This window comes from Melanerpes formicivorus, unplaced genomic scaffold (genome assembly GCF_026170545.1).
Source record: "Melanerpes formicivorus ecotype bairdi unplaced genomic scaffold, bMelFor1.0.p_v2 SCAF_7, whole genome shotgun sequence".
NCBI classification, from domain to species: Eukaryota; Metazoa; Chordata; class Aves; order Piciformes; family Picidae; genus Melanerpes; species Melanerpes formicivorus.
This window is the reverse complement of record NW_027142359.1, coordinates 2,462,330-2,489,937: the sequence shown is the minus strand read 5'-3', so window position 1 is coordinate 2,489,937 and position 27,608 is coordinate 2,462,330. Positions and strand designations below refer to the sequence as shown.

The 27,608-nt window shown below is 47.8% G+C and overlaps 2 protein-coding genes and 1 non-coding gene across 5 annotated transcripts in view; all 3 read left to right on the top strand.

The window, feature by feature from the left end:
* USP24 (ubiquitin specific peptidase 24) overlaps positions 1–23,027 on the top strand; it is an 86,183-nt gene extending 63,156 nt beyond the window's left edge. For both annotated transcript variants that reach the window (XM_068140671.1, XM_068140670.1), the window contains 19 exons: positions 114–238; positions 904–1,045; positions 1,787–1,937; positions 3,915–4,010; positions 4,678–4,781; positions 6,563–6,676; positions 7,215–7,311; positions 8,195–8,311; positions 9,221–9,313; positions 9,636–9,738; positions 12,867–12,988; positions 14,007–14,120; positions 14,966–15,031; positions 15,709–15,775; positions 18,064–18,142; positions 19,101–19,176; positions 20,677–20,763; positions 21,786–21,896; positions 22,499–23,027. In XM_068140671.1, the coding sequence (XP_067996772.1) occupies positions 114–238; positions 904–1,045; positions 1,787–1,937; positions 3,915–4,010; positions 4,678–4,781; positions 6,563–6,676; positions 7,215–7,311; positions 8,195–8,311; positions 9,221–9,313; positions 9,636–9,738; positions 12,867–12,988; positions 14,007–14,120; positions 14,966–15,031; positions 15,709–15,775; positions 18,064–18,142; positions 19,101–19,176; positions 20,677–20,763; positions 21,786–21,896; positions 22,499–22,561 (1,927 nt within the window). In that variant the 3' untranslated portion in view covers positions 22,562–23,027. The remainder of the gene's footprint in view (positions 1–113; positions 239–903; positions 1,046–1,786; positions 1,938–3,914; positions 4,011–4,677; positions 4,782–6,562; positions 6,677–7,214; positions 7,312–8,194; positions 8,312–9,220; positions 9,314–9,635; positions 9,739–12,866; positions 12,989–14,006; positions 14,121–14,965; positions 15,032–15,708; positions 15,776–18,063; positions 18,143–19,100; positions 19,177–20,676; positions 20,764–21,785; positions 21,897–22,498) is intronic.
* Positions 10,461–10,533, top strand: TRNAV-CAC (transfer RNA valine (anticodon CAC)). The gene has a single exon. It is a non-coding gene; the product is annotated as a tRNA-Val (tRNA).
* A 91-nt stretch (positions 23,028–23,118) lies between the features above and the next one.
* Positions 23,119–26,427, top strand: LOC137442255 (filaggrin-2-like). Of its 2 annotated transcripts, XM_068140673.1 has the most exons (3): positions 23,119–24,025; positions 24,089–24,336; positions 24,395–26,427. In XM_068140673.1, exons 1-3 carry the CDS (start codon positions 23,475–23,477, stop codon positions 24,679–24,681), a joined length of 1,086 nt encoding a protein of 361 aa, XP_067996774.1. In that variant the 5' UTR covers positions 23,119–23,474; the 3' UTR covers positions 24,682–26,427. The 2 variants fall into 2 exon arrangements, with proteins under 2 accessions (XP_067996774.1, XP_067996775.1); XM_068140674.1 differs by having other exon boundaries at positions 24,089–26,427.
* Positions 26,428–27,608: the final 1,181 nt, after the last annotated feature.

Sequence of the window (27,608 nt, the reverse complement as noted above, 5' to 3'; positions counted from 1 at the left end):
GCAACTAGACTGTCATTTCTGGGGTGGTCAGGGTGGTTTGGTAGTTTGTTTGTTTTTACTGGACAATCAAGTAATTTTGCTTCATTGTTGTTTCTGTTCTGTTTTGGTCACAGGGGGTGTGGAAGAGGAAAATGGTACAAATTTAATGACACCGTGGTCGAAGAATTCGATTTGACCGATGAAACCTTGGAATATGAATGTTTTGGTGGAGAGTACAGACCTAAAGTCTATGACCAATGTGAGCAGAAGTACACATTGATTGACAGCAGCTTTATGTTTCATAAGGGTTCTCATAGAATCATAGATGGCCTGGGTTGGAAGGGACCTCAGAGATCATCTCTTCCAACCTCCCTGCCATGGGAAGGAACACCTCTCAACTAGACTCATCCAACCTGGCCTTGAGCCACCCCCAGGGAGGAGGCATCCACAACCTCCTTAGGCAGCCTATTCCAGAGCCTCACCACCCTCCTACTGAAGAACTTCTTGTTCAGTTTCAGTCTAAACCTCTCCCTTGGCTTCAAATCATTCCCCCTTGTCATGTTTCTAGACACCCTTATAAAAAGTCCCTTTGCAGCTTTCCTGTAGGACCCCTTCTTTTGATCTGACTCAATACTGCCACAGTGTATGCTGCTGGCACACCCAGCTTCATTTCGCTTTAGGAATGACCATTCCTAAAGGCACTTCAATAGGCTGCCCAGGGAGGTGGTGAAGTCACCATCCCTGGAGGTGTTCAACAAACATGTGGCCATGGCACTTCAGGGCAAGGTTTCATGTCCACGCTGGTGCTGGGTTGACAGTTGGGCTCATTCTTGGAGGTCTTTTCCAGCCAAAACAATTCTGTGATTCTGTGAAAATGGTCCCAAGGCTGTGAAGGACTTCACCAGTTGCCTTTTTTGCCACCAGCTAACCCTTACCCCGACGTGCGGCGGCGCTACTGGAACGCCTACATGCTCTTCTACCAGAGGGTGTCTGAGCAGAACTCTCCAGTCCTACCAAAGAAAAGCAGAGTCAGCGTGGTGCGGCAAGAGGCTGAGGACCTTTCCTTGTGAGTTCTTACTGTGTCTCTGAAGGTTTCTCTCAGCTCCTTGATGCCTAAAGCTTGTCTCCAGACTAAAAATTGGAGGATTCCTGGTCAGCAAAGGAACACACTGAGCCTTCTGTTGCTTTGGTGGTTGTTTTTCTTAAGCTGCTTGATAGTCTGCTGCTGCTCTTCTGATTTCCTCTTCCACATTGTGGTCACTGTGGTTGTAAAAAGTTGAAGCTGACTGACAGTCACCTGAAATTTGCTTGAAGATTATACTGGTGTGGATTGGTCATAGGATTTCATTACTCACTTTGTGTTTGTAGAAGGACACACAGGAATATTGTATATATTGTGCTTGTATAAGAAGGCCAATGGTATCCATAGTCTGGAGAGGAGAAGTCTGGGAAGGGATTTAATCAATGTCTATAAATACCTGAGGGCTGGGTGTCAAGAGGGAAGGGACAGCTTCTGCTCACTTGTGCCCTGTGATAGGACAAGGGGCAATAGATGTAAACTACAGCACAGGAAGTTCTACCTCAGCATGAGGAAGAACTTCTTCACTGTGAGGGTCACAGAGCACTGGAGCAGGTTGCCCAGAGAGGTTGTGGAGTCTCCTTCTCTGGAGACTTTCCAGCCCTGTCTGGATGTGTTCCTGTGTGACCTGCACTAGATTCTCTGTTCCTGCTCTGGCAGGAGGGTTGGACTGGAAGATCTCCAGAGGTCTCTTCCAACCCCTGACATCCTGTGATGCTGTGATTTCAGATCTGCTCCGTCTTCACCAGAGATTTCGCCCCAGTCCTCACCTCGGCCCCACAGGCCCAACAGTGACCGCCTCTCCATCCTGACCAAGCTGGTTCGAAAAGGAGAAAAAAAGGGACTGTTTGTGGAGAAAATGCCTGTGCGCATCTATCAGGTAGAGCTCTCAGAAAGTGCCACCTAGGCCCTCCTCCTAAGAAACTCAAGCACCTAGTAAGAGGAACACAGTGGCTTTGAAGGTGCTCTTGAAGCAATTACCTTCTTGAAAGCAAAGCCAGAAGATAGTTCTGCCATAAGGTTACAAACAGGTTGTTCAGTGGGGCGTGGCTGTCCCTTCTCACAAAGCTGAGCCAGCATTCTTTGCTTGGAGGAAATTAGCCAACCATGGGATGTGAAAAGTAGTCAGCACGCAGGCAGGGAGAGAGAAGATGCTTCATTTGAAGTGCCCTTCAAGAGTAATGAAGATGACAGAAAATTAGAGTCATCCTCAAGTTCATTGGTTCACTAGAATTCTGTTCATGTCTGTTAGCTTCTGTGATGCTGAAGATGATCTCCAAGGGAAAAACATGGAATCTGAAGGCAACTTTGCAAGTCAGGACTGAAAATGGAGGTGGGATGGCATTGGTAGAGCAGTGAGAGGGTGGTAGAACCTGAGGGAAGTGATGGTGTACAGCCTGGAGAAAAGGAGGTTGTGGGGAGACCTTCTCACTCTCTACAACTCCTTTCAAGGAGGATGGAGCCAGGTGGGGGTTGGTGTCTTCTCCTGAGGAGCAAGTGATGGGATGAGAGGAAATGGCCACAAGTCTCACCAGTGGAGGGTTTAGGTTGGACTTGTTCCCTGAAAGGGCTGTCAAAGGCTAGAACAGGCTCCCTAGGGAGGTGGTTGAATCCCCATCCCTGGAGATGTTTACAAGAGGTAGAGATGTGGTGCTGAGGGGACATGGTTTAGCCCCAGCCAGGACAGTTAGAGAATAGTTGGACTTGATGATCTTCAAAGCCTTTTCCAACCAAAACAATTATATCATTCTAAGCTGTGTATTGGTTAGCTGTCACAAGAGAAAGGTCTCAAGTCTGCAGGCCTGGAACTCTGATCCATACAGGAGAACATGCAGTCTTGCATGTATCTGGCCTTCTGAACACAGCACCCTGCAGAGCTGCACACATGCAGGAGAGCTCACATCACTTCCACAAACTGCAGGCTGTGTGTAGCTGTAGCAGGGCACTAAGAGCCACTTCAGGCATTCTTGTCTCCAGGGCTGTGCCATTGCAGCAAACAGAACTTGGCTTGAAATTATGGAGTCTTTCAGCAGAATCTCATTTGAAGCCAAGGGCTTTGGCATTTAATGATGTTAGTGTGGCTGCAGCTTGTGATTACAGCCTGGCTCCTTCCTCTGTCCATGTGAGTTTCCTAAGCAATCCAATCAGGTTTGAAAGATGTTGTCTTGACTTTTTTATTAAAAGCAAGCATAAAAAAATAGAACTCAGCAGCAACTTTTTCCTTTTCCCTTTAATGGCCAAATGACTTAAGTCCCTCATCTGTTGCCCTGTGTTTTGTAATATCCTTGGAAGGAAATCACAGGGTTTGTACAGATCTGCTAAGTCTCCTACATGTGTTTTCCCTTCTGCTGAAGGAATGACTCAGAGCATGAACAGATTAGGTCTAACACTGGTCTTTAACACCACCAGGGAGCTGAGGTTGCTCAGCCTGGAGAAGAGAAGACTCTTGGGAGTACCTTTGAGCTGCCTTCCAATAGCTAAAGGGATCCTACAGGAAGGCTGCAGAGGGACTTTCATGAGGGTGTCTAGAGACAGGACAAGGGAGAAAGGTTTGAAGCTGAGGGAGAGCAGGGTTAGACTGAATCTTAGGAAGAAGTTCTTCAGTAAGATGGTGGTGAGACTCTGGAATGCCTGGGGAGGTTGTGGATGACTCCTCCCTGGGGGTGTTCAAGGCCAGATTGGATAAGGCCTTCAGCAGCTGAGTCTAGTCAAGAGGTGTCCCTGCCCATGGTGGGGAGGTTGGAGTAGATGGTCTCTGAGGTGCCTTCCATCCTGAGCCATACTAAGATATTTAAATAAAAGATGCCATTTTAGAGAAATACACTTTGACATCTTTGGCTTTCTTTTACTTTTGCAGATGGTGAGAGATGAAAACTTGAAATTTATGAAGAACAGAGATGTGTACAGCAGTGACTACTTCAGTTTTGTCCTGTCATTAGCTTCACTAAATGCTGTAAGTAACCAGACTTCAGTCTTATGTTGAGTAGAAAGGGCCATGGAAGGTATTTGGGTAACAACCAGGAAAACTGGATGAGAAATGTTGGCATGATTTTGCTTTTCCAGCTGAGCAAATCATTATCTGATCTAACCTGATCCAGTGTGAGGTGTCCCTGCCCATTACAGTGGGGTTGGAACTAGATGATCCTTGAGGTCCCTCCCAGCCCTGACAATTCTATGATTGTATCTCCAATAATTTCTCAAGTTGATAGCAACATCTGTCATAAAACAGACTCCAACCTCTTGTTCTAATAGTGGGAGGAGCATTGTGTGATGGTGAAATGCATGAAATAACACAATTGCACAAACTGAGCTGCAGGGGGACAGAAATTCCTCTCTGTGTGGAAGATCCAAAAGTCAGTGGTAGTCACTTCAAAGCTGTTTTACTAAATGGAGTCATAAGCAGATCAGCAGTCAGTCAGTGTATTAAATCCCCAGGTCCTTGCAGCAAGTTTGTTCCTGTTTTAGCATAGTCAGCACTGGAGACTGTTTGTAGCACACAGACATGCTTTGATTTATGGTTTTTTTTTCTCCAAGTGAAGATATTTGTTGATGTGTTTGAGAGGCAGCCCTTGTGCTGCAGGTATCCTTCTGCTCTGAAGTGAATCTGCTGTTTCTTTCAGACTAAGGTCAAACATCCTTATTACCCATGCATGGCAAAGGTGAGCTTACAGCTGGCAGTCCAATTCCTCTTCCAAACCTATCTCCGAACCAAGAAGAAACTCAGGTAAGGCCTTGTTCTGGGCACCACCACATCACCTCAGCTTTTCATGCTGTTTGTACCTACAGCACCTCAAATACTCCAGGTAGCATGGACAGTCACAGAAACAGCAACACACTTCTGCTTTACATTGGAATTTCATCACAAAGAAATAGTAGAATCATAAATGGTTTGGGTTGGAAGGGCCCTCCAAAGGTCATCTAGTCCAACCACCCCTGCAGTCAGCAGGGACATCCTCTCAGGTTGCCCAGAGCCTTGTCAAGCCTGATGTTGAGTATCTCCAGGGATTGCACCTCAACTGTTTCCCTGGGCAGCCTATTGCAGTGTTCCACCACCCTCATTGTGCAGAACTTGTTCCTAACATCCAATCTAAATCTGCTTTTCTCCCATTTCAAACCATCGCCCCTCATCCTGTCACTGTAGGCCTTTGGAAAGTCGCTCTGCAACCCTATTGGAGGCCCCTTCAGGTATTGGCAGGCTGCTATCAGGTCTCCCTAGAGCCTTCTCTTCTACAAGATGAACACCCCCAGCTCCCTCAACTTGTCCTTGTAACAGAGGTGCTCCAGCTCCCTGGTGATTTTTTGTGGCCCTCCTCTGGACCTGCTCCATCAGGTCCATGTCCTTCCTGTGTTGAGGGCTCCACAGCTGGACACAGCACCTCCAGATGAGGTCTCACCGGAGCAAAGTGGCGGAATCACCTCTCTCCATCTCTGGCCATGCTGCTTTTGATGCAGCCCAGGATGCTGTTGGCCTTCTAGGTTTCAAGCTCACATTGTTGGCTCATGTGCAGTTTTTCATCCACCAGAACTCCCAAGTCCTTTTGTGCAGGGCTGCTTTTTATCACCTCATTGCCCAGCTTGGATTGCTATCTAGAATTGCCCCAGCCTAGATGCAGGACCTTACACTTTGCCTTATTGAACCTCATGAGATTCTCCTCAGCCTGCTGCTGCAACCTGTCCAGATCTCTCTGGATGGCATCCCATCCTTCGGACTTCTTAATCTGAAAGGAAAGAGGTTCATGGAATAACATGATGCTTTGGTGCCTCTCCCAGCTGTCATTTCAATGATTGTGAACTGGGCATGGAAAGGCTCAAATGGATTTAGAGACAGCAAGTTCCAAAATACTACATCCAGTTCTGGAGGCCCTGTTACAAGAAGAATCTGGAGGTGCTGGATTTTGTCCAGAGAAGGGCCACAAGAATGAGCAGAGGAGTGGAGCTCCTGTCCTGTGGAGACAGACTAAGAGAGTCAGGGCTGTTCAGTCTGGAGAAGAGAAGACTCCAGGGAGATTGTTTGTGGCCTTCCAGGATCTGAAGGGGGCTACAAGAAAGCTGGGGAGGGACTTTTTAGGGTGTCAGGGAGTGATAGGACTGGGGGAAATGGAGCAAAACTAGAAATGGGTAGATTCAGATTGAATGTTAGGAAGAAGTTCTTCCCCATGAGGGTGGTGAGACTCTGGCACAGGTTGCCCAGGGAGGTGGTGGAAGCCTCATCCCTGAAGGTTTTTCAGGCCAGGCTGGATGTGGCTGTGAGCAACCTGCTGTAGTGTGAGGTGTCCCTGCCCATGGCAGGGGGGTTGGAACTGGCTGATCCTTGAGGTCCCTTCCAACCCTAACAATTCTCTGATTCTGCAATTCTGTGATTCTAAGTGTTTTTGTCAGAAGCCATCTGATGTGTGTTCAGTTAAAGCAAAAATTGGATCTCTTTGGCAAACAGGAAACATGGCCTAGGTTTTGGAGATGTGTTTTCTCTCTCAATGCTGACACTTGTGCCTGTTTTGTCCCAAGGGCTGACACAGAAGAATGGATTGCCACCATAGATGCTCTGCTCTCCAAAAGCATTGATGCTTGTCAGTGGTTAGTTGAATATTTCGTCGGGCCAGAGGGCCGGGAGCTCGTGAAGTAAGTTGTGGTAATTCTGTCTTGGGGGTGTTGTCTCGTGTGGATAAAGCTTCCTAAGATGGAACATGGTTTAAGTTTGGGACCAGTCACTCCTGGAAGTGGTGGGAATGAGAACACAGTGAAAGTGTTTGGGATGAAATAAATTAAACACTTGACAACAGTCATAGATAAAAATGGAAAGAATTTTTCACACCAAGCTACAAATCCTCTGTGTTTTGAAAGCAACCAATTATTGGAGGTCTGGCACACTTAGAGGTGTGTCAGTATAGGAGAAGTTTCATCTTCAGAGTCACCCTAAAAGGCAGGATCCTAGGACAGATTTTAGTTTTGAAGGAATAAGTATGAAGTAATTTTATAGGCCTTGCTAGTGACGAGCAGGAGTGCAGGAGAAGACGTTAAAGCTTATGCACAGAAGTACAACACAAGGAATAGCTGGATTGTTATCCTTTAAAAAATAATGAGCCCCACACTTAAGCACAGCAGCCTTGTGTGCACCTTGACTCCAGGTCTCTTTGCAGCTTCCCCTTTTATCTTCCAGGACTTTCCTCCTGGAATGCAGCGTAAGAGAGGTGCGAGTTGCTGTAGCCACTATCCTTGAAAAAACCCTCGACAGTGCCTTGCTTTATCAGGAGAAGGTTGGTGTCACCTCATCACTGATGAGCCTCTTGGCTCTCTCTACCTAATGGCTCTTGATGTGCTTGCAGACAGTGCCATGTCATTTGTAAATGACCAGGTGAAGGGCTCTAGTCTTGAGCATGCTTCTCAACCAGACTCAGTTGCTAAAGGCCTCATCCAGCCTGGCCTTCAAAATCCCCAGGGAAGAGGCTGCCCAGGGAGGTTGTGGATGCCTATTCCAGAGTCTCACCACCTCCTACTGAAGAACTTCTTCCTAAGATTCAGTCTGAAGCTGCTCTCCCTCAGCTTCAAACCATTCCCCCTTGTCCTGTATCTAAGATACCCTGATGAAAAGTCTCTCTGCAGCCTTCCTGTAGGATTCCTTCAGCTATTGGAAGGCAAATCTAAGGTTTCCCCAGATTCTTCTCTTCTCCAGGCTGAACAAGCTCAGCTCCCTCAGCCTGTCCAATGGCTTTGTGTCCTCCTTGTGCTGGGGACACCAGAACTGGACAGCGTTGGAGGTGGGGTCTCAGCAGAGCAGAATCAGTGGGCAGAATCCCTTCTCTTGCCCTGCTGGCCACACTCCTTTTGCTGCAGCCCAGCACACGGCTGCCTTCTGGGCTGCATGAGGCCACTGCCAGCTGATGGTGAGCTTCTCATCAACCAGCACCCTAAATATTCTATCTTCAGTGCTGTTCTCAACTTTCTCTATTCATCATTCCTTCCAAAGAGTTAAAAATGAGAAGGCTTCAATCCTGCCTTATCAGTTGATGTTCATCCTAGCAGGCATATCTGACCACACTTATTTCTTTTACCCATACCTGAACTCTGATATGTGAAGCACTTCTGGTTTTTAAGCAGCAGCAAACTTTACAGTCAATTTATTGTTTTTTTTCCCCACAGTTAAAAAGTCTACACCAATTATTGGAGGTGCTACTTGCTCTGCTGGATAAAGATGTACCTGAAAACTGTAAAAACTGTGCTCAGTACTTTTTGCTATTCAATAACTTTGTACAGAAGGTAAGAAACCAGTGCTGCTTGATGTTCTTTTCGTGTTCAAGGACAGTACTAAAGCCATCCACCTTCAGAGCTCTTCCAGAACTTTTGTTAGAAGTGGTTTTCTTCCTTTTTTTAATTCCCTTTTTTGCTAAGTAAATGGCTGTGAACACTGAATTCGGGATAACAGCACACACAAATGTGAAGTACACCAAATGACTGTGGCTAAATTTGGGGGGGGGCTAGGTTTTGGGGCGATGTTCTTGGCTGTTCTTAAAATCCAACGGCAGGATTTTTGTCCTGTGGAAAGCAGAATACTTGATGGGACTGGACTGGGCTGTTCCTCTGGGATGCTTTCTCTCTCTTCCCATTATCCCTCTATTTTTGCCTTTTTACCTTCCCCCTCCCCTCCCCTCTGCCTTTTTACCTTCCCCCTCCCCTCCCCTCTGCCTTTTTACCTTCCCCCTCCCCTCCCCTCTGCCTTTTTACCTTCCCCCTCCCCTCCCCTCTGCCTTTTTACCTTCCCCCTCCCCTCTGCCTTTTTACCTTCCCCCTCCCCTCCCCTCTGCCTTTTTACCTTCCCCCTCCCCTCCCCTCTGCCTTTTTACCTTCCCCCTCCCCTCCCCTTTGCCTTTTTACCTCCTCCCTCCCCTCCCCTCTGCCTTTTTACCTTCCCCCTCCCCTCTTCTCTCTTTATTGAAATAGGTATGACACTTATTTTGCACATGCTGATTCTGGTCTGGTTTCCGTCGCGTGCTCTACACAATGAGACAGCTTCTTAGTGCTCTGCCTCACAAATCTGCCTGATGATTTCGTTTGGGTTTTTCAGATTGAAAATTGCAGTGTTTAGCCTCTGCATTTTACATTTTGTTCCCTAGGACATCAATTCTCTAGCTGTACAGCACTTTAACTTGTTAATTGTTGTCTCAACAGCAGGGTATAAGGGCTAGCAGTCTTCTTCTGAGACACTCTGCTTTGAGGCACATGATCAACTTTCTCCTTGGCCCCAACCGGCAGAGCAATCAGGTGAAGTTCATGTAGCATGGCTTGTGCTGTAGTTTGTCCGTCCCCATGGGGCTTTTTTCTTGCTTAAATTACGGACCAGTACTCTTCACAGACTAATCCTTGGGTTATTCTGTGAACTTCACACGAGTCTTAGTCTGCCGCTGTGTAGTGAGCATGGAAACAGCTGTTTGGGCAGAAGTGTATCGTGGTTCCGATGACAATGAAATTTTCACCACCTTCAAAGTGTTACGACATGGTGATGGACTGCTTTGTGTTGACTGAAAAGAAGTTGACTGAATCAACCAGCCCAAAGTTAATTCAGTGTCTCCTTTGGCTCAAGCAGAACCGGAGGTGGAGTTCAGCACAAGCACGAGAGTTTGGATACCTTCACAACACTGTAGCACTACTTGTTTTGCACTCTGACGTCTCCTCACAAAGAAATGTTGGTAAGAATTGCAGCTTTGCCTTTTGGTGACTCTGCATTTCAGTTCCTCTGCCTGGGAGTAGTCCTCTGACAATGCAGTAGCTTGGAATGTGAGGCAGTGATGGTTAGCATACAGTTGATGAGTTTTCATTTTGCAATATGTATGCCAAGAGGCTGTGGCAAACAGTGTTAGTGACACTCAAGGTAGGGGAGAGGGAAATCCTGGTGCTAACACTACTGTGCCCTCCCCCCTCTCCCATATGCCTAGAAGCTCTTTCACGGAATCACAGAATGTTAGGGGTTGGAAGGGACCTCAAAAGACTATCCAGTCCAACTCCCCTCCCCTGCAGGATCCCCCAAGGCAGGTCACACAGGAACACATCCAGACTGGTTTTGAATGTCTCAGGGACAGAGACTCCACAACCTCTCTGGGCAGCCTGTTCCAGGGCTCTGCCACCCTCACAGTGAAAAAGTTTTCCTTCTGTTCCTCTGGAACCTCCTCTGCTCCAGCTTGCACCCACTGCCCCTTGTCCTATTATTGGACATCACAGAGCAGAGCCTGGCTCCATCCTCCCAGTACTGCCCTGCATATCTTTACAAACATGAATGAGGTCACCCCACAGGTTCCTTCTCTGCTCCAAGCTAAAGAGCCCCAGCTCCCTCAGCCTCTGGTCACAAGGGAGACATTCCAGTGCTTTCAGCATCTTTGTGATGCTGTGCTGGACTCTCATGCAGTTCCCAAGGGTTTCCGTAGTGTAGCGGTTATCACGTTCGCCTCACACGCGAAAGGTCCCCGGTTCGATCCCGGGCGGAAATACCTGGTTTTGGCCAAGCTGCTCTCCAGCTGGAAGCTGGCCAACGTGGTGCCCGGACCGGTTGGATGAGCCAGGGAATTACAGACCTGTCAGTCTGACTTCAGTGCCAGGCAAGATCATGCAACAGGTCATCTTGAGTGCAATCACACAGCACTTAACAGGATGGCCAAGGGATCAGGCCCAGCCAGCATGGATTTAGGAATTGCAGGTCCTGCCTGACCAACCTGATCTCCTTCTATGATCAGGTGACCCACCTGGTGGATGTGAGGAAAGCTGTGGATGTGGTCTACCTGGACTTCAGCAAGGCCTTTGATACCGCCCCCCAAAGCAAACTCCTAGCCAAGGTGTCAGCTCGTGGCTTGGACAGCAGCACTCTGTGCTGGGTTAGGAACTGGCTGGAGGGCTGAGCCCAGAGAGTGATGGTGAATGGTGCCACATCCAGCTGGCAGCCAGTGGTGTCCCCCAGGGATCAGTGCTAGGCCCCATCCTCTTTAATATCTTTATTGGTGACCCGGATGAGGGCATTGAGTCCATCATCAGTAAGTTTGGAGATGGCACCAAGCTGGGGGCAGATGTTGATCTGTTAGAGGGTAGGAGAGCTCTGCAGAGGGACCTTGCCAGGCTGGACAGATGGGCAGACTCAAACAGCATGAGGTTTAACACATCTAAGTGCTGGGTTCTACATGCTGGCCACAACAACCCCATGCAGTGCTACAGGCTGGGGTCAGAGTGGCTGGAGAAAGGCCTGGCAGAAAGATACCTGGGGGTACTGGTTGATAGTAGGCTAAACATGAGCCAGCAGTGTGCCCAGGTAGCCAAGAAGGCAAATGGTATCCTGGCCTGCATCAGAAATAGTGTGGCCAGCAGGAGCAGGGAGGTCATTCTGCCCTGTACTCAGCACTAGTTAGGCCACACCTTGAGTCCTGTGTCCAGTTCTGGGCTCCTCAGTTTAGGAAAGATGTTGAGTTGCTGGAATGTGTTCAGAGAAGGGCAACAAAGCTGGGGAGGGGCTTGGAGCACAGCCCTGAGAGGAGAGGCTGAGGGAGCTGGGGTTGCTTAGCCTGGAGAAGAGGAGGCTCAGGGGAGACCTTCTTGCTGTCTACAACTACCTGAAGGGAGGTTGTAGCCAGGTGGGGGTTGGTCTCTTGTTCCAGGCAACCAGCACTGGAACAAGAGGACACAGTCTCAAGCTGGGTCAGATCAGGTTTAGGCTGGATTTGAGGAAGAAATTCTTCCCAGAAAGAGAGATTGGCCATTGGAATGTGCTGCCCAGAGAGGTGGTGGAGTCCCCATCCCTGGAGGTGTTTAGGAAGAGACTGGATGGGGCGCTTAGTGCCATGGTCTAGTTGATTAGATGGTGTTGGGTGATAGGTTGGACTTGGTGATCTCAAAGGTCTTTTCCAACCTGGTTAATTCTATTCTATTCTATTCTTGAACTGAGGAATCCGGAGAACCTTCCTCATGTGAGTGAGTCAAGCTGTGCTGGAATAGATTCACAGCATAAGTCTGTGTTTTGCATAGGTACGTTAAACCTCTTGCTAATCTGAAGGGGAATATTTAGGCTGTGCTACTGAATAACAAACACTTAAATCCTTTCCTAGATATTTCCTGCTAGAGGCAGAAATGCTCAAATAAAGACTATAAAGGAGTAAGCTGAGACATTCAGTTTCCCCAAGGCTGAGTTTAAAGTTGGCTTTTTTAAAAAGAATAACTTGGTTTGCATCTTGGGCTAAAAGTTTCTGGAGTCAAAAAAACATGAAGCAGGGGAAGACTGATAAACACTCTGGATAGGACTAAGGGGAATGGAACAAAACTAGAAATGGGTAGATTCAGATTGGATGTTAGGAAGAAGTTCTTCCCCATGAGGGTGGTGAGACACTGGAACAGGTTGCCCAGGGAGGTGGTGGAAGCCTCATCCCTGGAGGTTTTTAAGGCCAGGCTGCCTGTGGCTGTGGGCAGCCTTCTCTAGTGTGAGGTGTTCCTGCCCATGTCAGAGGGGTTGAAACTAGATGATCCTTGAGGTCCCTTCCAACCCTGACAATTCTGTGATTCCTTGATATGATGAACCTGCAGCAGTGATTGGAAGTGAAACTGAAGCTCAAAGTAGTGATAGTAAATATGAACATTTCTCTGTGGCCGCCTCAGGTTGTCACTGAAGTGAATGACACCGCAGTGTGCAAGACGCTGTTACTTGGAGTGCTGCTGTGTGTGAGCTGTGAGTGAGCCCAGCTGAATGTCCTTAGAGAGTGTTTGGTGCCAAATGAGCAGCAGTGCCTTCAAGGGGCATAGAGCAAACTAATTTATGAGTGGATTGGTTTTGTATTTGCTGTTATAGCTCCTGGTCTCTCTAAGCAGCGTCCACCTCTAAGCATCACCACTTCAGGTCCGCTTTTGACGCTCCATGAAGAAGTGGAAGCCTTGTTGTTCCTGTCAGAGGGAAAGCCCTACTTAATGGAGGTATCTGTTCCAAATTCTACCCTGCTCTGAGCTAAAAGCTGTTCTGAAATTATTTCTTTGGAAATGAAAAACACTGAATAGTAACAAGCAGCCAGCTGGGGAGTGAGTTGAGCCTCAACAAGAAGGGTCCTTTGGTTTCTCATTCACCTTTTCTTGTTCTAGTATAATCCTAAACTGAAGGGTCTGGTTTGAGAGTTTACAAAGCTAGCAAAGGCAACTGAAGATACTTTGCAAATGCCCATGTCATCAGTTGCTGTGTCAGCTGGAGACACCAACTTGAATGGCTCTGACTTCATGGATCATGTTTGACCAGACCAGTGGGGGTGGGCTGCAGGAACTGAATGGAGTGCTAGGAGTAGCAGGGGTTCAGCTCAGGTGCTGGGAGAAAAATCTGCATCCTTCCTGGAAAAGACACACATGGTACAAACTTAGTTTAAAAGGATGGTGTGGTGGGTTGAAATTTCACCCTCCAACATTAACTTTGCCAGACCAGACCAGCTGGAATCTAATAACAGCTGTATCTACAAGCAAAACTACAATCTACAATGGAATGCAATGAGTATGTACAAAATATCCAGGATTTACAATATTTACAGGTATATACAATTAACAAGCAGCACAAGAATCCCCTTGATCAAAGACTGGGGGAAGCTATAAGCTTCTCCTTTTCTGCTCCCCCCTATCCCCCTGTACAAAAGAAGGGAGAAAGGATCCAAAGGGTTGTTAATACCAAAACAATGCAGCCAAGGTCAAGCAGAAGCAAGTTAGTATCTCTCCAGAGTGAGAGGAAAGTGAAGAAGTGAGAAGAGAGGAATTGTTTTGGTACAACCAGTCTTATGGTAGATACCTCTCCAGTAGGCTTGTTTAGAATTATCTTTTCCCTTTTTACACCCAGTAGTGATTTATTTACATTTTACTACTTTTCTGCTCAAGATCTGTGAAAAATTTTAAAAGGCATAGCCTAGAACTACCACAGATGGTGTGGCTGTGCCTGAAGTGGTTTGCACCTCTCCATTAGGTGATGTATGCACTGCGAGAGCTGACCGGCTCTCTGTCAGCTCTCATCGAGATGGTGGTGTACTGCTGCTTCTGCAATGAGCACTTCTCCTTCACTGTGCTGCACTTCATCAAGGTAGGGACAGCAGCTTTGGGCACAAGTGTTTCTTCCAGGCTTTGGTCACAAGTATTAACACTAATGGCACTGGGCTCTGCAGAGCAACCTCTGTGCAGTGAGCAATCTCTGTTCACTTCACTGGGCTCTGCAGAGCAACCTCTGTGCAGTGAGCAATCTCTGTTCACTTCACTGGGCTCTGCAGAGCAACCTCTGTGCAATGAAAAATCTCTGTTCACTTCACTGGGCTCTGCAGAGCAACCTCTGTGCATGAGCAATCTCTGTTCACTGGGCTCTGCAGAGCAATCTCTGTGCAGTGAGCAATCTGTTCACTTCACTGGGCTCTGCAGAGCAACCTCTGTGCAGTGAGCAATCTCTGTTCACTGGGCTCTGCAGAGCAATCTCTGTGCAGTGAGCAATCTCTGTTCACTGGGCTCTGCAGAGCAACCTCTGTGCAGTGAGCAATCTCTGTTCACTGGGCTCTGCAGAGCAATCTCTGTGCAGTGAGCAATCTCTGTTCACTGGGCTCTGCAGAGCAACCTCTCTGCAGTGAGCAATCTCTTCACTTCACTGGGCTCTGCAGAGCAACCTCTGTGCAATGAAAAATCTCTGTTCACTTCACTGGGCTCTGCAGAGCAATCTCTGTGCAGTGAGCAATCTCTGTTCACTTCACTGGGGACTGCAATGAGCAATCTGCAGTGCCTTGGACTGGGGGGGGGCTGTTGGTGGGTTTGGACTGGTTTGGGTTTGGTTATTTTAAGGCTTTTGCTGTTTGAAAAACCAAGTTTTCAGAGCTCTGTCAAGCTATCTTGTAATCTTTGCATCACCCCTGTGTTTTGCTGAGTAACTTTGTTTCTTACATGCAGACTCAGCTGGAAACTGCTCCACCTCATGAACTGAAAAACATATTCCAGTTACTTCATGAGATACTGGTAGGTGAAGGGCAAAGACTTGCGCAGGATAGATTATGTACTGATGTGTAATGATAAGTCAGGGCTGCACTGGCAATTTCCACACCCACCTAGTGCTGGGTTGAAGGTTGGACTGGATGATCTTGGAGGTCTCTTCAAACCCAGATAGATTCTGTGCTTCTTTTAATCCTTTCAGTTTGGGGGGTTTATTACTTTTTAAATTGCTGTCTTGATAATCCATGATGCATGAAACTTCCCAAGCCTGACTTGTTCTTCGTGTTGAGGTGGTTAAAGTCATTCCCAGGCATAGATACGGGCTTCACATTGGTGATAGGGGGGGTGTGGCAGATGCAGTGCACACTGAGTGCAGAGGTGAGGTCGAGCACCATGAGTAGATGAAGAAGGGACATCAAGGGCAATGGTTGTAAACCTCAACACAGGAAGTTCCACCTCAACATGGGGCCTTTACTGTCAGGGTCACGGAGCACTGGAACAGGCTCCCCAGAGAGGTTGTGGAGTCTTCTCTGTAGACTCTCAAGCCTTGTCTGGATGCATTCCTGTGCAGCCTGGGGTATATTGTGTGGTCCTGATCTGGCAGGGGGGTTGGACTTGAGGATCTGCAGAGGTCCCTTTCAACCCCTAACATCCTGTGATCTCACACTGCTTTCTTACAGTGAGCTTTTTTACTTTCCCAACAGGTTATTGAAGATCCGTTACAAGTAGAACGCATCAAATTTGCCTTTGAAACTGAAAATGGATTAATAGGCAAGTAAGCCAATGGGGGAATGCTCCTGTCTGCTGCTGACCCTTGTGTTGGTGGTGTTAATCCTTCTAAACTACTTCTCAGGGAAAATAACTCAACACATTGGATTTAGCCTCCACTACCCCAAAAAACACTCTGAAGAAAATCCAAAATAAACATTAGAATATTATAGTGGCAGCAAACTGGAAAGGAGTTTAAGTGGAAAAAATGAATTATCTCCAACAACAGCAGTCAGAGAAACCAGAGAAGAGTGGCATTTACTTTGCAATAGCTGAAGGGATCCTACAGGAAGGCTGCAGAGGGACTTTTCCTGAGGGTGTCTAGCAATAGGACAAGGGAGAATGGTTTGAAGTTGAGGGAGAACAGAGTTAGAGTGGATCTTAGGAAGAAGTTCTTCAGGAGGAGGCTGTTGAGCCTCTAGTGATCTTAATGAGCCTAGAGAGATTGTGGATGCCTCCTGCCTGGGGGAGTTCAAGGCCAGGTTGGATGATGCCTTGAGCAGCTAAGTGTGTAGTTGAGAAGCATCCCTGCCCATGGTGGGGAGGTTGGAGTAGATGATCAATGAGGTCCCTTTCAAGCTGAGTCATTCTGTGATACATACTTAAAAAGTGATATTAAGGAACCTTAACCAAGAGATTGGCAGGAGAGCTGACTTTTGAAAGTAAGAAGCAGATGAGGGTGTATGCATAATGTAGGAAGGGGAAGCGATGCCTTGAATTAATAGAATAGCTCTTACCAATCTGTAACCTTAAAAATTAAGCCATTTCCTACATCTCTCCAGAAATTGCCAATCCTTTTTGTTTTGTCAGAACCCTAATTAGCATTAAAAGAAACTGGTTCAGCATGGAAGGCTGCTAACACTGCTGACTCCAGGAGAGCTTCAGATTCTGACAGATGGCTCGCATTTTTTGCTGCTCATACAAAGCGTGCTCCCTCCATTTGACACAGGAACTCGACTAAAGCACTCAAAAGGATCAGAGAAGTCCCAGAAGGGGACCTCTCCTGAATCAAGGGTAGCCACATGGTATTTGAGGAGCACCTCTGATGAGTTAGTGCAGCTGGAAATGCCTCTTTCACCGCTGTTTGGGTGTGGCTTTCACTGGAAGATTCTGTTTTGGCATGAAGGAATATTTAGCTGTGTTCTTCATCTCTCTCTTACACTTCAGTGCTCTTGTGTTCAGTAGTTTCCATGTGTGTCTGACAGAAAAGCAGCTAATATTCAGCAGTGTAAGAGAACAGCTAAGTGGTTGCTTGATTTCTGGGTAAATTGGTCCCATGTGGACCAGCTCTGTTCTGTAACTTGAGCAGTACATGACCTATTTTCCTCCACAGAACAGAGGTGCAATTATTCAGTTGGATTTTTTGTTGTTGTTGAAGGCTTCAAGAGCTGCTGTATGTTTGGGGAGTGACACCTTGTGCTCTTTACTTTGGAGTTCCCTTGCAGCAGCACTGAACAGCATCTTAGTCTCACTTCATGTGGACCATGACCTATCTGTCACACTTTATAGCTTTGCTCCAAGAATGGAAATAGGCAAAAAAAGATTTGTGCATAATTTACAGTACACCACTGCTGTAATTTGAATCATCTGCTGTGCTTGGGCAGTAGGAAAAACTGGCAGGTCTCACTTCTCTAGCAACTATTTGCCAGCTTGAGGGGTTTCACTGCATTTCTTTGCTGCCTGTTATCAGCAGAGCAACTTCTGAGTAGCAAATCTGATTGCAGCAGCTCCATGGAGATTTCTCTCATGCTCCTCAGTCAAAGAATTTTGTGAAAAGATGTGGGAATTCATGGTACAGAGAACTTCCCAGCAGGAATAGCCTGGGGGGTTGCCCAAGCTTCCTGCAGAAGAGTTTCATGGCTGTTGAGTTCTGCTGTGTTTATTCATGTGGAAAAGCTTTAAAGGTTCTTCCAGCTTTGCAGATTTTGATCCAGGTGGCAGCTGGTGATGTGGTCCATTTAGAGGGTTCCAAACAAGTTGGGGTTTTTTTTTGTCCTTCAGATAGATGTAACCATTGGATTATAGGGGGAGAATAACTGCATTAGGGAGGGGACTGATGAAAATTCAAGTGCTGCATCTGTAAGAATTCCTCATTTTCACTGCAGTCCCCTTGTAGAGTGGTGCAAGTAGTCAGAAACACACAGCAGTGTGGTTAACACAAATCTTTCTGCTGCCACCTGTACAAATAGATTCTGCCACCGAAGTGAAAAGTTTAGCTTCATCTTCGCTGGTTCAGACTGGCTGGTACACAGAAATCTGAGCAGTGCTTTTGAATCTCTTTCTCCCAACAGCCTTGATGCACCACAGCAACCACGTGGACAGCAGCCGCTGCTACCAGTGTGTCAAGTTCCTGGTTACTCTGGCTCAGAAGTGAGTAACAGGGTTTGGAGTTTAACCTTGCCCCTACCTCGCCCACTACTCTTTCTGCTTTGGATCAATTTTATCTTTTCTAAGTGATGCTCAAAGGTCTTGATGTGTCAGTTTGAGGTGGAATCTTCACTGATTAGATCCTGAGGTGGGTTTTTCACCTAACAGCTGCTAATTGCTGTTTATAAAGGCAAAGCTCAGCTACATATTGTAGAGCAGAGACCCAGCATTGAGATAAACACAAAGCAACTCTCCTGTGAAGACAGATTGAGATAATTGGAGCTGTTCAGTCTGGAGAAGAGAAGGCTCTCAGGAGACCTTCTTGTGGCCTTCCAGTATCTGAAGGGGGCTACAAGAAAGCTGGGGAGGGACTTCTTAGGATATCAGGTAGTGATAGGACTAGGGGGAATGGAGCAAAACTAGAAATGGGTAAATTCAGATTGGATGTTAGGAAGTTCTTCCCCATGAGGGTGGTGAGACACTGGAACAGGTTGCCCAGGGAGGTGGTGGAAGCCTCATCCCTGAAGGTTTTTAAGGCCAGGCTGACAGTGGCTGTGGGCAGCCTTCTCTAGTGTGAGGTGTTCCTGCCCATGTCAGGGGCGGTTGGAACTAGATGATCCTTGAGGTCCCTTCCAACCCTAACAATTCTGTGATTCTAAACTATCCCAGATTTTTTGAATAATACAATAATAAATACAAATAATACTCTTTGCTTAGACTATATCCCAATAGTTCTGCAATGTGTGAATCTGTGTAGTACACTACTTGGTGTAAAAATTACTAGACATTACCGGTCCTGCTAAATCAGCTGTAGCAGGACTGTGCAGTTTCAAGTCTGAAGTGGTAACAGTGCTACAGAGCACTGCAGTGCAAAGAGGGGGAAGTCTCTGAATCTTTTTTTGATTATTTTTTTTCCAGAATGCCTTCTTTATGTCTAACAAATCTGATTTCCCTTTCCCAGGTGTTCTACTGCAAAAGATTATTTCAAGGAGAATTCCCACCACTGGAGTTGGGCTGTGCAGTGGCTGCAGAAAAAGGTAATTTGGCTGTAGTTTTATGGAGAAACAGTCAGATTGTCTGCAGTGGGAATTGTGGAATCTATTTGTGTCTCTCTGTGGCTGTCTGAGATGACTGTAAAGACTGAACGCAAGCTACTTCATTTGCTACAAGGGCAGCTTGGGTGCAGCTAAATCTGATGCATGCAAGAGCTTCAGTAGGCCTTCACATATTTCAGGCATGGGTGCCTGTACAGCGAATAAAACCAAGTGAGAATGGTCAAAGGGATTATTCCTTGCCATGTTGGAAGCTTTCAGCATCACTGTGCTTGTGTTGGAAGGCTTCACTTTCTTTAAAAAGCCATTTTCCTTTGCCTGTGTGGTGATGCAAGGGTGGGTTCCTTGCAGAGGCATCACAGCCTTGCACAAACTATAGCCATGGACAGATACAGCTTCTTCACAGAGTCATAGAATGGTGTGGTTTGGAAGGGACCTCCAAAGGTCATCTACTCCAACCCCCTCTGCAGTCAGCAGGGATATCCTCCACTAGATCAGGTTGCTTGTCAATCCTGACTTTGAATATCTCCAGGGATGGGGCCTCAACTACCTCCCTGTTCCAATGTTCCACCACACTCATGGTGCAGAACTTGTTCCTGATATTCAGTCTAAGTCTTCTAATTTCAAACAATTGCCCCTTGTCCTATCCCTGCAGGCCTTTGCAAACAGTCTCTCTGCAGCTTTCTTGCAACCCCCTTCAGGTACTGGCAGGCTGCTGTTTGGCCTCCCCAGAGCCTCCTCTTCTCCAGGCTGAACAACCCCACCTCCCTCAGCTTGTTCTCATAGGAGAGCTGCTCCAGCCCCCTGATCACTTTCCTCCCACACTTACACTTTCTGATCTTCCTTCTAAACTTAACCTGGGTTGGCCAGTACATCTTAAATAAATACCCAAGGACACTCCAGAAACACAAAGCTCAGCAGACCTGGCTCGGGTTTGCCTGTGGTCAAGCAGAGCCACACTCCATCTCCCAGCACAGCATGTAGAACATGACAGTATCCCAGCTCCAGGCTGCTTTGCTGTCCTGCCAGCTGCTGCAGGCAGATGTCAGATGCATAACGTAGTAGGGTAGTGAACACTGGAAGCAGAAATAGCAGGATGCTTGCAGTGCAGCTGCCACTACTTGTTGCCACTCTTCCCCTGAAGCACAACAAGCTGACAGATCTGCAGAGTCCTGCTGCTCCCATTTTCACTTTGTACTGGCTCCTGTAAGTCCTGAATCCACCACTTCAGCTGTCATCCAGTAACCTGCACACACATACAGTTACCAGACAAAGGGAGCTGGTGGCTGGTTTTCAGCTGAGGGACAAAAGCCTCTCTGACTGTTCTTGCTGCATTAAAAGTGCAGACTTGTCTGTGCCCCAGATCTCCAGCTCATTGCCAAAGGATCTCGGAAGCTTATTCAAGACTTGTTAGTTCGTTATCACAAGTGGATGAGGTGTTACACCTGTATGGCAATTTCATGGCTTTCTTGGCTTGTCCTGCAGATGTCTGAACATTATTGGGCTCCTCAGAGCAACATCTCCAACGAAACATCAACTGCAAAGACCTTCCAGCGCACGATTTCGGCACAGGTACCTGCCGGGCTTGGGAGATGGTGTTCAGCTCTTGCATTTAATTTTCCTTCTCAGTTGGTATCTTTGGGTTTAGCATATTCCAATGCACTCAAGGCAGTTCTGTCTTTACACACCCTGTGGTTGTTCCTGAACAAAACTAAGACCAGAATGGTATTACGCAGGATCACAGAGCGTTAGGGCCTGGAAGGGACCTCAAAAGATCCTTGAGTCCATCCTTCCTACCAGAGCAGGATCACCCGGGGCAGGTCACCCAGGGAAGGAGACTCCACAACCTCTCTGGGCAGCCTGCTGCAGGACCCTCACTGTGAAAAAGTTTTCCCTTCTGTTCCTGTGGAACCTCACCTGCTCCAGCTTGCACCCACTTCCACTTGTCCTGTCACTGGACATCACTGAGCAGAGCCTGACTCCTCCCTCCCAACACTGCCCTTCAAATCTTTACAAACATGAATGAGGTCACCCCTCAGGCTCCTCTGCTCCAAGCTAAAGAGCCCCAACTCCCTCAGTCCTCAGCAGGGAGATGTTCCCTTCTGCATCTTTGTGGCTCTGTAGTGGACTCTATCAGCCTGTTCCCTGTCCCTCTTGAACTGAGGGGCCCAGAACTGGACGCAATGTTCCAGGTGCAGCTGTACCACGGCAGAGGAGAGGGACAGGAGAACCTCTCTAGACCTACTAACCTCAGCCCTTCTAATGCACCCCAGGATGCCCATGGCCTTCTTGGACACAAGGGCACATTGCTGGCTCATGGTCATCCCATTGTCCACCAGGACTCCCAGGTCCTTTTCCCCAGAGCTGCTCTCCAACAGCTCAGCCCCCAGCCAATACTGTCCCATGGGGCTGTTCTTTCCCAGTTAGTTATTATATATATATAGTTAGCTCACCATTACTGTGGTGACTTAGCTCTCCCACTACAGCAGCTCTGCTGTTTCAAAATCCATTTAAAAAAATAATGTAATAAAAATGTTCTGAAATGAAGGTGGCACCTTGGCCCCTGACATTCTCTTGGACTCTTTCCGCCTCAGGACACGCTGGCCTATGCCACAGCCTTGCTGAATGAGAAAGATCAGTCTGGAAGCAGTAATGGGTCAGAAAGTAGTCCAGCCAATGAGAATGGAGAGAGGCATCTGCAGCAGGTAACAGTCAAATAAGGCCATATTTGTCTTCTGTCACGTTGTTGTGTTGGACATCTTTGTCTTGGGGCTCGGGTCACAACCATCACCTGAACGTGGGGACAATAATCACAGGATGTTAGGGGTTGAAAGTGACCTCGGGAGATCATGGAGTCCAACCCCCCTGCCAGAGCAGGGCCAGAGAATCCAGCACAGGTCACACAGGAACACATCCAGATGGGTATGGAAAGTCTCCAGAGAAGGAGACTTCACAACCACTCTGGGCAGCCTGTTCCAGTGCTCTGGGAGCCTCACAGTGAAGAAGTTCCTCCTCATGTTGAGGTGCAACCTCCTGTGCTGTAGTTTATATCCATTGCCCCTTGTCCTATCACAGGATGCAAGTGAGCAGAGCCTGTCCCCTCCCTCTTGACATTCACCTCTTAGATATTCATAGGCATTAATTAAATCCCCTCTCAGTCTTCTCCTGACTAAACAGCCCCAGGTCTCTCAGCCTCTCCTCACAGGGAGAGTCCCTTCATCATCCTCCTAGCCCTCCTCCGTTGTGCACCTTCCAAAAGTAACTTGCTGTGTCTTTCTCTCCCCCTATCCCTTGTGTGTATCAAAAGGGCTCAGAGTCTCCTATGATGATCGGTGAGCCTAAAAGTGACCTTGATGATGTTGACCCTTAGAAGCTAACCTCCGAACAGCTCCACTCAAACCATTTCACGCCTGGTACCTACCGAAACTGGAGTCCCGTTGCTTCTGCCGTTCGAGTCTGGAAGAGAAGCGGCTGGGAGGTGATGCAGGAAGAGGTGGTTTCCCTGACAGCTAAGAGCATTTCTTGCTTTTTTTTTTTTTTTTCCCTTTTTTTCTTTTTTTTTTGTTCCTTAAAGCCACCAAGGCTTGCAGCTCCATAAATGCTCCAGAAAACTGCACCTTCACCTTGCAGCAGTGACGACTCCAGACAACGGGGAAAAAACAAAGAAGATTTGGGGTTGTTTTTTTGGTTGGTTTTTGGTTGTTTTTTTTAATCAAGTACACAAACGCTAGTGGTTGAATTTTTATGTGAACATTAAATGAGTGAATGTAAAACTGTTGCTTTTCTGTGATGCTGCAAAAAAAAAAAAGAAAAGAAAACAAACAAACAAAAAACCACACACAAAAAAAAAATTCTTTTGGTTTTTATACAGGAAAAGAACAAAACAAAACAAAAAAACTATTAAAAAGAAAGAAAGAAAGAAGAAGAAGAAAACCAACACACCAGACTGTCCTGATGTATGGAGGGCAACTTTTTAATCATGCTGATTTAATATTGCATAGGAAGATTCAACATTTCTGTAAAGATGTGTGATGACTGAACATTTCATTGTAAAATATGAGTTCAAGGATGGGTTTGCCAAAGGACTTCCCGCTTTTAATATGTCTCCCTGCTAATTTGGAAAGCTCTCTGAGAAGGATCAGGAAGATAGGTCTGGAAGGAAAGGGGTTCCTTACAGGACAGGTTGCTCAAGGAGCTTTGGGATGGGCCTTCTATTTCAGGGCCCTTCTATAAACCACAGACAATTTTAAAGGGTGAGAAAAGCAAAGCTTTGGTCTGTAGGTATGGAATGGGAGCATTGCTCTCTCGGTCTGGAGGAGAGGGGAGCGTGGCTCTCTCGGTCTGGGAGACAGGGAAGCGTGGCTCTCAGTCTGGGAGAGAGAGGGGAGCGTGGCTCTCTAGGTCTGGAGGAGAGGGGAGCATTGCTCTCTCAGTCTGGAGGAGAGGGGAGCGTGGCTCTCGGTCTGGGAGAGAGAGGGAAGCGTGGCGCTCTCAGTCTGGGAGAGAGAGGGAAGCGTGGCTCTCTCGGTCTGGGAGAGAGGGATGCGTGGCTCTCAGTCTGGGAGAGAGAGGGGAGCGTGGCTCTCTCGGTCTGGGAGAGAGAGGGGAGCGTGGCTCTCGGTCTGGGAGAGAGAGGGGAGCGTGGCTCTCAGTCTGGGAGAGAGAGGGGAGCGTGGCTCCCTAGGTCTGGGAGAGAGGGGAGCTTGGCTCTCTCGGTCTGGGAGAGAGAGGGGAGCATTGCTCTCTTGGTCTGGAGAGGGGAGCTTGGCTCTCGGTCTGGGAGAGAGAGGGGAGCGTGGCTCTCTAGGTCTGGTGGGGGGGAGCTTTGCTCTAGGTCTGGGAGGGAGAGTAGAGTTTTGCTCTAGGTCTGGGAGGGGAGAGTGAAGCTTGGCTCAAGGTCTGGGAGGGAGAGGGGAGCTTGGCTCGAGGTCTGGCAGGGAGAGGGGAGCTTGGCTCGAGGTCTGGCAGGGAGAGGGGAGCTTGGCTCGAGGTCTGGCAGGGAGAGAGGAGCTTGGCTCGAGGTCTGGCAGGGAGAGAGGAGCTTGGCTCGAGGTCTGGCAGGGAGAGGGGAGCTTGGCTCGAGGTCTGGCAGGGAGAGGGGAGCTTGGCTCGAGGTCTGGCAGGGAGAGGGGAGCTTGGCTCGAGGTCTGGGAGAGGGGAGCTTGACGCTCGAGTTCTGGGAGAGAGGGGAGCTTGGCTCGAGGTCTGAGAGAGGGAGAGGAGCTTGGCTCGAGGTCTGGGAGAGGGAGAGGAGCTTGGCTCGAGGTCTGGCAGGGAGAGGGGAGCTTGGCTCGAGGTCTGGCAGGGAGAGGGGAGCTTGGCTCGAGGTCTGGCAGTGAGAGGGGAGCTTGGCTCGAGGTCTGGGAGAGGGAGAGGAGCTTGGCTCGAGATCTGGGAGAGGGAGAGGAGCTTGGCTCGAGGTCTGGCAGGGAGAGGGGAACTTTGCTTGAGGTCTGGGAGTGCTCATCGTTAGGAGCTGTGGATTTTTAAGAAAAGTTAATGAGTAGTTCAAAAGGAAAAAAAAAAGCACTTTAAGATGGGATTGTGTTGCAGCTTAACTCATTAATTTTCTTGAGCTTTGGAGACATATTGAATGAAGTGGAGTCTCAGTCATGTGATCTGCAATCACTCGCTTGCGCTTTGGAATTCCTGAGAAAGTTGGTATTGGTTGGATGTGATGAAACAATTCCTGGATTGAGCTGGGGACGCTGTTGTGCAGTTTTAACACAGGGGAAGAACAATTTGGCTTTGTTTGTCTTTTCACTAGGCCAGGCAACCTTTCAAGTACCACACCTCGTTTGGGTTTGCTGACAAACAACTGGAAACCAGTTAGGGATGATTTGAGCACAGCTTGCTGCCTTTTTTCTTTTCTTCTTCTTTTCCCCACCTCTTTTTGAGTTGCTCACAAGCAGCTGGAAACCAGCTAGCTTGATGTGAGCACAGCTCTTTGGTTTGGTTTCCACATCAGTGCTATCTGGCTCTGGATCCTCCAAGCTTCTTCAGTGCCAACCAACTCTCCACCCCTTGTACTTTTTCGTTTGTCACATTCTCTGCACTGCTTTTTGCCTTTATTTGTGGATTCTGCCTTACTTTAAAATTTATGTATATATATATAAACAGAAATGGAGGACACCTGTAGGAGTGCCTGGGGAACCTCCAAACGAGATCAGTTTGCCAAGCTCAAGGCACAAACAGCCAAAAAGTGCCTTTTTTGGTTGGTTTTTTTCCCCCCTTTTCTTTTTTGACACCCTGTTGCTGAAACAAGCAGCAGCCGGCAGCTTTCCACTGTTGTGCACTGACACTGAAATTAATCAGTCACTTGACTGTTGGAAGCCAACATCAGGGCTGAGCTCAGCTGTACAGCTTTGTGAGTTAAGAGAGCCAGGACTGAGTGTGGGATACGGGTTCAGGGTGGCACCGTAGTGAATCTCTCACTTTTCCTTTTCCCAAGCAATGCCTTGGGGGACACATGGCAGAGTCAGCATCGTAGAAACGTTTCTGATGTGTGCTGGGACGTTTGAAATGTGATGTTTTAAATTCACTTGGAATCAATCATTTCTTATGGATTTCCCCCCTTCTTCCTTCCCCTATCCCTAATGTTTTGTTGAGAGGGGAGTGGGGGGGAGGGGACATAAATCATCCCAAGAAGTCAGCAGGCAGCGGTGATGGCGATGGAAGAAGCTGGGTAACGTTCCTCCAGGTTGGCACCACTTCTCACTTCAGGTTCCTGCTATTTCCTATGGAAACAAGGTCGTTCCTCCGTTACCACAGGCCCAGAGGAGAAGCATGGGTGAGAGAGAATGGCCTCAGGATGGCTCATCACCACTGGATACTTGAAACCAATACAAACTTTTTCATGGTTCTGCTCACGCTTGTACAGAGGCAGTGGGTTTTTCTTCATTTTGCAATCAGGTGGATTCTTGGTCCACTTTTTTTGGTTGGTTGGTTGGTTTGGGTTTGGGTTTGGGTTTTGTTTTGTTTCCAGCTGCTGTCCTTTGAACCTGCTGAAGATGAATTGTTTTTTTTTCTGGTTTTTGTTTGGGGAAAAAAAAATAAGAAGAGTTCAACACAACAACAACCACAACAAAGAAATAGGTTTTGTGTAAATGGTGATGCATTTCTATGTTGTAATTTTTACTGCCAATCTTTTTTGGATGATAAAAGGAGGAAAAAAAAAAACACCAAAAAAAAAAAAAAAGAAAAAAAAAATAAAGAAAAGAAAAATAAAAATGGTTTTATACAGCTCACAAAATGTTCAGTGAGGAGAAGCAGCCACAGCCTGCCTGTGAGCAGCCTTTGGGAAGATGTTTTCTGATCAATAACCTAGACATTTTGGCACTGGAAAAAAAAAAAACAGGGCAGTCTTGGGATTCCTGGTCAATGGAATAAAGCTATTCCTTTCACAGAAAAATCAGTGTCATCATTAGACTGCTGTGCTCTCGTCTCTTTGAAGGGTTGCCAGCCAGAGGGACCTTGACAGGCTGGAGAGGTGGGCACAAGCCAACCTCATGAGGTACAACAAGACCAAGTGCAGGGTCCTGCATCTGGGTGGAGGCAATCCCAGGCACAAATCCAGGCTGGGCAGTGACTGGCTGGAAAGCAGCCCTGAGGAGAGAGACTTGGGGGTGCTGCTGGATGAGAAGCTCAACATGAGCTCTCAATGTCCACTTGCAGCCCAGAAAGCCAATCAGATCCTGGGCTGCATCAAGAGAAGTGTGGCCAGCAGGTCAAGGGAGGTGATTCTCCCACTCTACTCAGCTCTGGTGAGACCCCACCTGGAGTACTGTGTCCAGGTCTGGAGCCCCTGTTACAAGACGGGTATGGACATGCTGGAACGTGTCCAGAGAAGGGCCACGAGGATGATCAGAGGGCTGGAGCTCCTCTCCTATGAGGACAGACTGAAAGATTTGGGGGTGTTCAGTCCAGAGAAAAGAAGGCTCTGAGGAGACCTAATTGTGGCCTTCCAGTATCTGAAGGGGGCCTACAGGAAGGCTGGGGAAGGACTTCTCAGGATCTCAGGTAGTGATAGGACTAGGGGGAATGGAATGAAGCTGGAGGTGGGGAGATTCAGGCTGGATGTGAGGAGGAGGTTCTTCACCATGAGAGTGGTGAAGCCCTGGAATGGGTTGTCCAGGGAGGTGGTTGAGGCCCCATCCCTGGAGGTGTTTAAGCCCAGGCTGGATGAGGCTCTGGCCAGCCTGATGTAGTGTGGGGTGTCCCTGCCCATGGCAGCGGGGTTGGAACTAGATGATCCTTGTGGTCCCTTCCAACCCTTGCTGATTCTATGATCCTCCTTGAGCATCTCCTGAGAGGGGATCTGATCAATGTCTGTCAATATCTGAGGGTTGGGTGGCAGGTGGAGGGGGCCAAGCTCTTCCCAGTGGTACACAGTAATAAGTCAAGGAACAACAGGTAGA